This window comes from Thermobia domestica, chromosome 6, assembly GCF_964235325.1.
Source record: "Thermobia domestica chromosome 6, izTheDome1.hap1.1, whole genome shotgun sequence".
Classification (NCBI taxonomy): Eukaryota; Metazoa; Arthropoda; class Insecta; order Zygentoma; family Lepismatidae; genus Thermobia; species Thermobia domestica.
The window spans coordinates 135,944,044-135,957,928 of NC_137459.1; the positions used below are offsets into that span (position 1 = coordinate 135,944,044).

General features: G+C 32.7%; 1 protein-coding gene and 1 long non-coding RNA gene across 15 annotated transcripts in view; one reads left to right on the top strand and one right to left on the bottom strand.

Annotated features, from left to right (window-relative positions):
- LOC145688240 (uncharacterized) overlaps positions 1 to 10,142 on the top strand; it is an 86,756-nt gene extending 76,614 nt beyond the window's left edge. Inside the window, exon 2 of one of the 2 annotated variants that reach the window (XR_014131859.1) lies at positions 9,053 to 10,142. This is a non-coding gene — a long non-coding RNA (uncharacterized LOC145688240). The remainder of the gene's footprint in view (positions 1 to 9,052) is intronic. The other variant, XR_014131858.1, reaches the window with a different exon arrangement.
- The window catches only part of LOC145688238 (prestin-like), a 342,947-nt gene continuing 332,942 nt past the window's right edge, over positions 3,881 to 13,885 (bottom strand). For all 13 annotated transcript variants that reach the window (XM_081762165.1, XM_081762155.1, XM_081762157.1 and 10 more), the window contains 2 exons: positions 11,611 to 11,737; positions 3,881 to 8,369 (listed from right to left, as the gene is read on the bottom strand). In XM_081762165.1, the coding sequence (XP_081618291.1) occupies positions 8,233 to 8,369; positions 11,611 to 11,737 (264 nt within the window). In that variant the 3' untranslated portion in view covers positions 3,881 to 8,232. The remainder of the gene's footprint in view (positions 8,370 to 11,610; positions 11,738 to 13,885) is intronic.

Genomic DNA, 13,885 nt, shown 5'->3' on the forward strand with positions numbered 1-13,885 from the left:
AGTTTTGCACTGTAGTATTATTATACAATATATTTTGAATTTTTTCGTACTTTTTCCATATGTGTTTGTGACAAATCTTTGATTGTGGTAAAATTTCGACTTACGTAAATTTTGACTTGCTCAGGTCGTACTGAAACTATGTATTTACGTAAGTTGAGGACTGTCTGTACCAGCGCCGATTAAATTATATTATTATTGCATTTTCTATGGAGAAAAAGTCCATTCGCTGCCTTATTGTAAGCAAGCTGAATGTCGTCTGCTCTGTTGCTGTCGCTGGTGAGAGGGATCGTTCCTTCCGAATGAAACCGAACAAACACGAGTATAGGATGAAGTACGGAAGCTGTGCGTCTCACCTGTTCCTACTAGTGTATTGGGCACAGTGGAATTTAGTGCATTATGGATTTCAGTTTGTTCATGTAATTTTAATTTGGTAAGGAATAAAGGAATTTGTTCATTCTTTTGCATAACATTGTATGTGATACTGTATCACTTTCTTGCCAAATATCGGCAAGGCTTAAGTTTTCATACTGCTAGTTAAACTTGTTCAAATAAGACACAACGGAACAGATAAATAGTAGGCTTAACTGTTCTAGGTTCACGAATTCGAAAATTTCGTTTTGCACAGAAATGAGCCATCTAACGTATGATAGATCAAGTGAAACTGTGTCTTTTTGGTTCACTGGATTTTATGATAATGTAAAGTTATTTTAAATGACAGGTCTACTCCTCAGCTTACAGAATTTAAAATAAAAATAAAATCTTACACTAGGTATTTTGTAAGTAGCCACTATAATTCTTCGAACCGGTTAACTGGGTTTATATGAAGTGATAAATTGCCATATTCGTCGTGTTTATTTTGTTACTGGAAAAGCATTTGGAATGTCTCAGAATTCAATGATCATTTTTTGTGTAAATAGTGAGTGTCGTGGATAGTACCAAACTATCCCCATTCAAGCACTGCATAGAGAGCATCCCGCAACACACTGACGAAACCAGAAGTGGTTGAAATTTACTATTACTTCCGGTTTCAATACTGATTTTCATACAGCAAAAACGGTAAGAGACATCGAGATGCGATATTTTGCAATGGATTCAGCGTCCCAAGAATATGAATCATCTCCTCTGTTAACCCTCTACTCAAACCGAAAATTGTTCAAATTAAATAACAAACATTTAGTTTTTAAATATAACGAAAATGTTTATTACGCGAAAAAAATCTTTATTTTACCTTACATGTAATTAGTGAACGGGAAATATTGCCAACTACTGCTTCAAGTGGTACAGCCTTCTGTAGGAAATTATTACATTCTACATTTGCTCTAAAGATAATCTCGAAATAATATTTTCCGGTAGTTGGCAGCTGGAGTTGAGAAAGAATTTATTCTACTTTACCACGTCTGCTAGCATGAATTGAGTCCTACAAATTTTGATTTGTTTAATTTGGCAAAATTCTCGTGATACTACAAGCATTACCAGAAACACAGAAATTATTTCAATGCATATACTTTCTAATTTAGTAAAAGTTCCCATTTGTATACAAATAGTTCAATTGTTGATATAGTATGGATCATTCATTCAAAAATAAATAAATAAATAAATCTGAAAATAGAATAAAGTGATTTTTTAAAATGAATTTTGCGCCGTTTCGGATTTTTTTCTTTCATATTTACAAACTCAATTTGAAATTCATCGTAGTTTAAAATATTCGTTGTATTATCTTTGAAAAAAGTTAAAGCGTCTGTGTAAGTATTTTGAAACCTTGAAAAATTCTATGGAAACCCGAAAATTCAATTTGCAACCTTAGTACTGGAAACAAGTTCTATACAGTATCGCCTCGAGAGGCTTTCGCCTGGTAAGTTTTCTCAGCACTAAAGCTGAAAATTTTATATTCCTTCTGATTTCCGAGTTTCAGTAGAACTTAGCTTCGTTTCAGATCTCTATTTCTGGCCCAAAAAGTGATTAATGTACAAGAATTTGAGTATTTTCCACATTTATATTTTTGGTGATATCACTTCTTTTTTGAAAAGCATTTACAATAATGTGCCTAGTATCTAAAGCACCAAATAAACCATTAGTTAGTGTATTAAATAATGATAGTTATGAATATTCAATCCTTGTTTCTCCTTGCCAACTTCAAGAATTTTTCGTTTTAAAGGAAGTACTTTATAAGTTTTCATTAGTTTTCACTGACAGCAACTCAGCAACCCAGTATACGTCCTACGTTATTATTCTCCCTTAATTGGTAAAGTTAACAATTTTACAAGTTTTATATTTACTTACACTAAATACTTACTTTTGTGTGGAATTTCAAATTCTTTGTTTAGGGAAATTATCCTGTAGTATTTCTGAGTGACTCAAGTATGGAAGTTTTGACGTTTAGAGAGGATGCTATAAGTTTATAATAGTCTTCACAAGTGATTTGTGTGATGTTGCTCTTACCTTTTAATCCCTCACTTTGGAAGAAAAAAATTCGGAGTTTTTAGATTTTTCATTTCACTTGCAGTTTATGTCTTTCATTTCTGCTAAACTTCAAGTTTGCATGTTTGCAAGAACTATCCTGTCGGTTTTCTATCGTTCCAGAAGTGACAACAGTAACAAAATATAATTTTTCATTTTTGTCCTTAAATTTCTTCCATAGAGGAAGACAATTATAATTTCCGGACACACTCCTTTACTTGTACCACAAACTTTACATTTCTGCCAAATGTAAAATTAGCATGTCTACAGGAAGTACTAGATTTTCAATCGTTCTCTTAAGCGATGTGACAATATATAGATTTGTCTTTCCCCCTACGTTACCTCCATGGAGGGGGAAATTTCAAGTTTTCAGACTTTTTATCTCTACTACAAATCATACACTTGTGCCACATTTCAATTTCCCATGTTTAAAGGAAGTATCTTATAGCTTTCGAATCGTTGTCATAAGTGACGTGATAAATATCTAATTTTTCCCATGTGCCCTAATTTTTTTCTCCTTGGAGGGAGAAATTTCCAATTTTCGGATTTTCCCCTTCATTTATGTCAGAAATCCTACAATTGTGCCAAATTTCAAGTTTCCATTTCTACAGGAAGTACTTTGTAGGTTTTGAATCGTTATCAAACAATATGTAATTTTCAACATGCCCTGTAACTATTCTTAGAGAGGGAAATTTTTATTTTTGGATTTGCTGCTCTCCATGTTTTAGGTGTCGATGAATTGGTTCTCTGTGATTTGACTGTCGATGAAATGTACAGTGGAGGTTCTGCTGTCGATGATTTGACGTGATACCTTTGTTTTTAATTAGTACTTTGACCACCTAATTCTGTCTCAACAAGCTCCTCCCGTCCTGCGATTATCATTTTCCACTCTCCCTCTAACTAAACAGAGGTAACGTAACTCTGGCACTTTTGTCTGTGTTTTGTTTTTCTAAGCCCCTCCCAACATTTTTTTCCTTTAAACGTCGAGTGTTCTCTTATGCTCTTACATGAAAACAGTTGTACGATGTAATATACACAGTTTCAGTGTTAGGCATTAATCAATGAAAATCAATTGCAATTATGCATTAAATTGAAAGTAATTGTTGTGGAAATTAAGTGCAATTCAATTAATCGAAAACTACATTAAACTGCAGTTGAATGGCTGAATTTAATTGGAACTGCTTTTTACAGCAATTACCTTCAATTGACGGGTTCAATGCAATTGATTCTCATTGGTTGTTGGCCAGCTACAATTAACAATTGATAATTGCTCATTTCAAATGTTAATTGCAAACAAACTTCTATATTAATTTAATTCAATGGAAATTTGCCCAACACTGGTTTCAAATAAGTCAACAAAGCGGTGGTAAATTTTACAATAAACAGAAGTTGAGAAAGAAAATACTTGTACAAAGTATAGAAATTTCTTATATAAAAGATGTTTTATTGAACAGAGGAATTTCTGTTTGACATACAAGTATGATGGTTGTCTCTCAATACATACTGTTAGATCAAAGTGTCATATGTTCACTCTAATTATAAAATACAACTGCTTTTGGTATTTTCTCTTCGAAACATTCTTTGGTATGTTCTGTATTTACCATTACCTACTATATTCTATATCCTATGATATTTTCATTTTTAATTCTATATATCACACAACGCATAAAACAAAAAAATATGATACGGCATATATATATATAGGGTGTTCCTGGAGGAAACCAACAAACTTGAACAACACACATGTTCATCACATCAAAACAAGAAAAAAGTTTATTTTGTACTTTACTGAGAAGTGCCTAGTTTCGGAGATACGGGTAGTTGTAGTCAATTTAGTCATAATGACACCAAATTACATTGGAACCATCAAACAAACTCAATCAACGTGCTCTTTACATCGAACAAGAGAAAAGTCTATTTTGCACCTTGCTAAGAAGCGCCTAGATTCAGAGATACAAGCAATTTTGTGATAATGATGCTACATTGGCTTCATTACAACCATCAACAATCTCAGTCAAAGTGATCTTTACATCGAAACAAGAGATAAGGTTGTTTTGCACTTTGCTCAGAAGTATCTAGTTTCAGAGATGCAGGCAGTTTTGACGCCAAATTGGCTACTGTCACGATCAACAAACACATTCAGTCAACGTGTTCTTTGCATAGAAACAAGGAAAGTGTGCGCACTTATCTCAGTAAAGTGTAAAAAAGCTTTTCTCTTGTTTTGATGTAAGGAATACGTTAACTGAGTTTGTTGATGGTGACAGTGTAGTCAGTATCACCAAATTGTCTAAAACTTCCTGCATCTCCGAAACCAGGCACTTCTCATAAAGTGCAACATAATTTTTTTTTTCTTATTTTGATGTGAGGAACATGTGTGCGAAGTTTGTTGGTTTCCTCCAGGTCCGTTCTGTGTTTTAATAATTCACAATACGTAATCATTAATTACTAATTTGACAAATCTTATATAATCTTATTTCATCCATACAGTAATAAATTAATGAATGATTCGTATTATATATATTTTACAGTTTCTTGTTTCGCTAAAGTAATGATTTAACACAAATAACAATCTACACTGCCAAGAGGTTTGAGAACCTAATACGTGGGTAATTTCGTAAATCATGATCAACTGTGCTACAGCAGCCGAAAAAGAAAACCTACAGCAACCACTATGTAAACCCACAGTAACCATTATATAGAACCACTATATAAGTTTGAAAGCCGCATATGAAGATGTGTTTCAATGCCACCATCAGATGGAATGTGTCTGTGTGTGTGTGGAAGCTTACGGCAGGAGATAATCGAAAGATACGAATGGTTGAATTCATTGCTTGATCAGGCTTTAATACTTGAACACGGAAGTACAAAGAAAAGTAGTGTGTGTGTGTGTAGCTAATACTTAAAAATAGTACCCACAGCGTCCCCACTTCTTTGATGAAGAAGGCGTTGACAGGTTGTACATATTGACGATCACATACAGTCTAGGGTATTTAACACCTTTCCCATTGTTGGCAAAGAATTGTGATCACGGTGGGGATACATTTGAAGGGTATTTGGTTTTTGCTACATACGTACCACACTCTTTCTCTGTACCTTTGTAATTTTGTGTTCATTCTATTAAAGTCTGATTGAGCAATGAATTCCTATATGCGTATTTTTCGGCTGTTCCCTGCCGTTAGCTCCTTTACAGATGCCATCTGTTGGTAACGTTGAAAAGCACCTTCCTGTGACTTTCAAATGCACATGAATTTCCATTTCTTTCGATGACTAGCACATTTGCCATGACTTGCCGAATGACAATTGTATCTAAGTCATATTTAACTAAAAAATGGTTTGGTAATTGCAGCATTTGTCCTCGTTATCTTTCCTCGGAAACATACAAAAATAGGAAAAAAAAAAAAGTGTTTCATTTTTCATCCAGCACTAGTGAAGAATTTTGTTCATGCTTATCATTTACTTATGTTGGTTTTAGGCCTGGCGTTTTAATCTACCTATGAATTGAGTTATTACAGTGTCAAGCTGACTTGCTCTTTTTGTAATTCAATCTTAATTCTAAGGCTGTGAAATAAAGTAGTACAAGACATCAAAGATTGTTTATTGACGGAAAAATATTTTACTTCCTGCGTTCCAGTTGTCCACATCTCAAAACGTTCCTAGTGTCCTTCGTACTAATGTAAGTAAGAAAAAATATGATAACTCAAATTTCGGTCAAAAAGTGACTTGGCATAGTTTACCTCTCATCCCCAGAATTTTTCTTAAAAAAAAAAAAAAAAAAAAATATCGCAAAATTTTAAGTGTAGTTTTATTTTTAATGCAAAGATATTCCAGTGTTAGAAAGGATTTTTCTTTTTTAGTTTACTATGCAACAATTTACAACTAGCCCTCTTTGTTTAGGTTAAAACGTATATTGTAATTTCGTGAAGGGTATATATATCATTATGTTAGAAGTTAATAAAACAAATTGGCAAATATAATATTTGAGAAAGAGTAAGAAGTTATTATACTGTTAGTTGTTCATATTTTAATAATTTACATATCTGTACACATTTATGAGCAGACTATACTGTCAAACCTTGTCTTACATTATCAAAAACATGTAAATATCACGGAATATTATATTTTGCAATAATGATTACATATGTGAACAACTGAACGATATAAAACTATAATTTCACAATACTATGAAAGTAATATATAGGTATACTTTGAGACTTATTCAAATACTATGTAGACATTGCTTAAAATATAATAAGACAAAAGTTCATACTTCACTTTGCTGAGATATTTTAGTTTCGATATTATAGTCGAGAAACATCCCAAACAACAACTATTCAGAGCATCATCTTGGAAACTACTAGACATAAGTGGGTCGTATGAAGTCTGAATAATAATAATAAATAAAAGCGTTGGTGCTATTCAATGAATGTAAGTTCAAGTTTCTCCAGAGAACTCTAATAGGACTTCTTCATGAATATACAGTAATAAATTTACTTGAATACCTACGAAAGCAAGGGTGGAAAGTCATCGCTGTTCCTCAATAGAGGACTAGAAAATTGTTCAATATTATTAAAATAGCTAAATTTCTGTATAATAACGTCTTGCATTAAGTCGAAAAATGTGTTATTCATCCCGGCTGTCAATTTCTTTAGACAATAGTTTTCTCAATGGGCTCTCTCAGCAAAGTTCATGATAAACTTCTGCGCTTTTATAATCTGAAAAAAAAAAAAAAAAAAAAAAAAAAATTGCCAAGTTTGTTAAATACTTCGAAAGAAACATCATCTATATACTTAAGTACACCAGTTTTATACTGTTCCGCACAGAATTATTCTCTCCATGTCAAGCTACATGCAAAACTACATAAAATTATTCCAAAAATTATATATAAAAATAAATATATAAAAAATGAAATTTCTCTACTGGTAGACTAAACGCCTAGAAATGAATACATCTAAATGGCATCTCGATACCCATACAATTTCGATTGTACATTATGAACTACGAGACGTGTTATTTCCCATCCTACTTCACTCGAAATTCAAACTTACAGAAAATGGCATTTATAATATTTGATTATACTTTGCAATGAACTTGCAACCAACATTTAATTTCCACATAAAAGGTCCATAAACATTTTTGTAATCATTTGCTATTACATTAAATTTCTTTTCTATCCAAAGAAAATATTTTTCTACTTATGAGAACAATTACACTACATAAAAATTTTGCTTCACTTGATGGAACCTATCCCCCCCCCCCCCCAAAAAAAAAAAAACAATTTATAACACTTAGTTGCATATTTAAGACTTTCCGGCGCTGAATTGAAACTTTTGATAACATTAATATGATAAACCTTTACCAAGGTTGAATAACAAAACGCACGTGAATCTGTACTTTTCTTACATCAACTGTAAACAATTTAACACGAACCAATTAGAAAGTATTGTTATCCGAACACTTTACTCCGCTTCTCGAACATATGAACCAATGTAGACTGGACAATAGATTAATAAGTGATAAGTTATGGTTTGACACATTATACGGTATATATGTAGTCAGATCATATTCAAAGATTTACATGTAAAACAAACAAAAACAAAAGCGTCTTACACTGCTTTTAACGAATCTTTGCTAGGAGTAAAAATTATAGTAACGATAAAAGAACAAAGACATTTAAACTAAAGCAATATATTAATGATTAAATATCGTCTTTCTCAAATCATATATGGACGGAATTTATTGTTCACTTGATAAAATAGATGCTTATTTCGCTGAGAGCTATAGATCTGTACTAAAATGGGTACTGGAAGTTAGCAAAGTTGATGCATAGCATACTGCATCGTGAATTGTTTGAAAGCATATGTTTCCTCTGCTACTGAAGAATTCACATCTGTCCATGGTTTGTAAAACATTATCTGAAAAACAAAATAATAGTGAAACAGGTATAATTATTATCACAATCAAGATAGAAAAAGCTTCCGAACTGCAATGAAAGAACCATACAATTTCAGTCGTCAACACCATTTCTTTCACAACCTGATCTTGTCACAAGTAAAAAGGTAAAAGGTAAAATAATTGACCCAACAAGTGAAAAAAGTAAAATGAATCATAACTAAGGAAGGTATTATAGAATTCTAATCTAATGTGGCACCTAGTTTTTTGAACAATATCACCTGCATAAAAAAGTGCAAGGAAAGTGTATCAGGTCTTACTTTAATTTTTGTCTTGTTTATTTCAAGAATAAATAGCTTAAATATGGTATTGAATAAGCGGAAGCTACCTGCTAGGAAGTAAGCAAAACCAACCTTTATCTTTTTCAAAACAATAATAAGACTTATCATTTTAACAAGAAAGTTAGCTTTGTTTGCAACCTTCAACTCGCATACTATGTTCGGTGTTCCTTATGATATGCCTGGGTGGATAGTCCTGACCGTGGACTAGTCTTCTTTAAGTTCCTGTATCCTGGTGTATACGTTTTGCTTGGTCATTGGTGCATATTTGTTATTACATTGACACTGCACAGGACACAGAATACAGTGAATACCTGAAACTGTGAAATAACTCTTGTTATGAGCTAAATTTTTCTCTAACTTTTCAGAGGATGTAAAGCTGTTCTGCTGTTGAAAGATACTTTCTCGAAAGGGGACTCTGACAGAACGGTCGTAAAAGATACTCTTGGTTATTTATAAATGGTGATGTTACCAACATGATAGACGCTAATGAACTGGGGCATCTAGATGGAGAAATTGTGACGTCAAGTCCAGCAAGATCCAATATTGTGAAAAGAACGGACTTTAATTTCTACAAGATTTCATGTCGGCCAAGCATCTTGGCGTAGTAATCAGTTCAGCTTAAAGTAAATGATACTATAAAACAATAAGCACATCTATTTTCAATGTTACAGACCTTGATTTGTAAAAAAAGAGCTACGTCACAATAAAGTGAGAACTTTATTATAATGTCTGAATTATTGCAACATTGTGTATTTTACACTATTGAAAAATTTTGTAAAAAATGGTCGTTGTTTTATTGTAATTAAAAAAAATCATGTTATGCTAAATACTGACTCTCTTCAGTTGCAGTTACTGACTCCGAAGTATTGGAGGCACACAATGTAAATGGAGAATCAAAAAATAATTTTGAAACATATTTATTTGAATTACGAAGGAGAAACGTCTTTCTAAGTTACTGAAAATCACATTCGAAATGACAAATTTGTTACTAAGTTATTGATAAAATAATAAGTAGGAGGAGGTATTCACTTTTTCTGTTGATTGTACAAGACTTAAACCTAACGTTTCTTGAAAAAAAAAGTGGTGACACATTCGCCTTACATCATAAATGCTGCATTGCTTACAACTATGCCTCTTCTAGGATCAGAACCTGGATACTTGTATTTTCTGCACGAAATCTACAACCTTGGTCACGCATACTAGTTTTGTGCGAAGTTGGCAAACTTGAGTTCTGTGATCTTAATATTATATATATTAATATTATATATATTAATATATATTATATATATTATATTAATATTATATATATATATATAATATTTTAAATAAGTAAATGATCTTATAACGGGATATGAAAGCCTACATTTCAGTGCTACTTTGATCAGCTTTTTTGTTATTCCGCTGTAAAGATATTTACGTAGATGTCACTGGTCCACAGTGATTTCTTTTCGCATGAAAATATGTGCTTCTTAGTTTTTGAGCTGCTAAAAAGAAAAGAAGAGGTTAGTTTTGGTCGTGCACCCTCCAATTCAGAAATACTGCCAGTAATAATATTAACCCTTTGAAAATAACTTTTTATTTTTTAAAAGGAAATTTTAGACTTTTACTTAGGAAACTGTTGCTCCTATCCTAATTACCTTAGATCCATGGTTCGTACATCATTTTTGGAATGAAACAGGATTTCAAATGATATTATATACATGTCTCACGATCCATTAATTCTGGGAAATCCGGGAAATTAATATGTTTTTTAGGAATCTGGACGCTAGCGGGATCCCAGCATGAGGTACCTGAATCAAATGTACCCGAAAGTATTAAATGTCATAGACCATATTTTGGCAAGCTTTCTTGAAATACAATTCGTAGATAAGAATATAGAAATATTTTTCGAAACAGACTGCAACATTTTGAAATATATGATAAGATTTTGCTAGTATCCTAATTATCATAGGTTCATGCTTCATATGTCAGTGTCTTCAGAATGATAGAAGATTTTGAATGATACTACATATATGTGTAACAAATCATCAGTTCCTGAAATTTCTTTCTTTTAATTTGGGCGTCCCGTCGGGGCCCCAGAGTCGGGTCTGCAACAAGGTACGCCGCAAACTTTTACTGTCCTAGCTTATATATTTGATAAGTCGCTCTGAAATATGGTTAGTAGTTACGAAGATATAGAAAGTTTTTAAACCAAGGACATTTTTTTAAACAGCAAATGACTTTTGAGGGAAGAGCGAGGGAGGGCGATAGAGAGTGTATGATCCTTACCACAATCTCTTGGGTGCGTCTGGATCTTGAGATTTTCTGCCACTCTCTTAGCTGCGACTGGACCCTGAGGTTCTCCTGAACCTGTCCCTTGGCTGCAACTGGGCCCTGGGACATCCCTAATCACCTACTATCCAATTAAGAAACTCTGTTGGTCTTCAAACCACCTTTAGAATTGTACTATAGAGTATCATGCTTAAATCTACAATAAACAAGTTGTATTTTTTTTTTTTCACAAAGTACTTCATATACCTAATTTAAAAAATATCGTTGGAGCTGTTTTCGAGGAAATCGCGAAAAACTGAAAACCGGAAGTAGTAAGCTGTCCTTTATAAATAACAGAAAATGTTTAATCAAACGTCTATTAAATTTTGAGTTTCTTTCAAAGTACACAAATCAAGAGACTCCTGATTTCATTGGCCTTCCACTATAGTTCTAATATGCATAATGAAAGGCTAGAAAAAGCACGAATCTTTTAACTTGTATACTGTCAGAAATTCAAAATTGAACAGGAGTTTTGGATAAACATTTTCCGTTATTTGTAAAAGATATGAAATTTATTTCAACAAATAGTAACATCAATATTATTGTGAAGATTTTAATGAGAAGTTGTACTAAGAGAGATGTATTTCTGAATCAACTGTATACTACACATTACCTGAACATCCAGCTAGATAACAGACAACGTTCTTCTTCTCCAAATCTTCAGTAGTTTGCTTTAAAGTGTTCACTCCGCTTGGATCTATGAAGGTCAAGGCACTAAAGTCGATGAGCAGGAATAGGCGCTGCAATTGAAGACAACGATTCAACTAATTTGTTCGTGAATCAATTTTAACAATAATTAGAGTTAAAAACAAATAAAATAAATAATAAATAGGATTGTAGGTGATGAATGACAATTGCAGCTGAAGTTTTTTTTTCTTTTTAATATAGTATCAATTTTGTTTATTGGGAATATTTTATGCTATCAAGAATACAATACAAGGCAAATTTAATTTACAATTTCTCCCACAAAGAGTATTTCGTGAGAAAGGTATCAAACTCACTCTTTCTTTCTTTCTTTCTCTCTCTCTCTCTCTCTCTCTCTCTCTCTATATATATATATATATATATATATATATATATATATATATATATTAGTTCTTGTGGGTTTTGTTTTCCTTTATATGGCCAATTGTCATTTGTGAGTGTTTATAAATAATAATAACAATTGTTACTACTAAAACAAAATGTTTTAGTGTTAACATGTTTTCCTAACCAACATTTTCGAAATGATATTTATTATCAAAGAAATATCGACAAATCAACTAATTTTGCCAACGTGATTTAAACAATGTAAAATCTTTGGAGAATACTTTCCATTTTAATGAATAGTACGTAGTTAGTAGATGATATATTAGCATAGTAATAATTTAATATTGACGTTTATAATTTTTACTTTTTTTCTTCTTTTAAGTCAAGAGGGTATACCCTTATCAGCAAACTTCATTAAGCTCCATGTCCTCGCTTTTCCGGCGTTACTACCGGCAAAAGGTTCACACTTGTTAAGGTGAATTACTCAACAGTCGAAAGCTTTATTTTATTTTTGAGTTGATATGCCTAACCGAAACTTGTCGCTCTTCGAGAAAAACTGTTTTCCCACATCTAGATTTTAATTTACAAATAACTATGAAACAAATGGATTAATTTGAATAAAGGCTTCTTGAAGTAGAAATAACAAATAGGAAATACTTCATAGAAAATCGTAGTCAAAATAGTTACTTCATTCCGAAGAAGTTATCGGTAGAAGAAAGCACTTTTTCTTTCGTCTGTGCATTGGAACCATCATATGCTGTAATCATATAACTATTCAAATATACAATTTGTAACCAAGATATTTTCAGTTTTAAAGTTGAAAGTTCTTACAGTGTGATCATTTCTTTTAGTGAGGAAGATAGTGTAATAATCTTCCAAAAGTGGAAACAAGTACAAAATCGATATAGCTATTGTTTTAGGGTTACTCAGTTAAAAAAGGACGTTAGTCTGTTCAACAGTGACAAGTGAGTTACAAGAAGAATCCGACAAGAAGAATCACGCTTCGGATATTTTAAATCCTTTCTAACCAATTTTACTCATCCACATTTCTCTCCATGTTTTAAATCCTTTACGAATCGTGACTAGGCTGAAGATGGAGATAATGTTCTCCGAAAGTACTTCCTAAAGGAGTGTATTTTTTTTTCTGCGATGAGTATTAGCCTTTTGCTTACATTTTTCTAAATATTATCACCGCTCGCAACATAGTAATAATGACATTAACCACTTCGCTTTAAAATGGTGACTTTTTCAATATGGTATGGAGGGCGCGGTGGTTCAGTGGTAGAGCGTTCATCTCCGGTGCTTGGGGCCCTTGGTTCGATCCGAGCTCGCGCCGCGTGGACTTTGTGGGACAAACACCGTGCTCGTGGGTTTTCTTGGGGTTCTCCCGTTTCCTTCCAGTTTCTTCATTCTACCATTTCATTCATTTCTCATCATCACCGTCTCCTTTAGCCTAATCGGCATAACCGTAGGACGTAAAACTTAAAGAAGATTTCATTTCATTTTTTTCAATACGGCGGATATTTCGAGCCTAGAAAAACACTTATCATAGAAACAGAATTAATGCACTGGACTGATTTCAAAAATTCTATTATCGAATACTACGCTCTTAGTAGTACATAGGATAAATGTATAATTATAGAAGTTTATCTTCAAAATGTTTACCATATTTTTAAGGTGGTGGATATTTTCGGCGTAGAAAATCACGTATCAGACCCCTAGAATTTCATCCATTTCACCGATTTCAAAGATCTTTGTACCGAATACTGTTCTAGCAGGTGAAGCTTACAGTTGTAGAGCTGCTGAGGTGAAATTCACCATTGCGGAAATTCATTTTCAAAACAGCCACCATTTTTTTT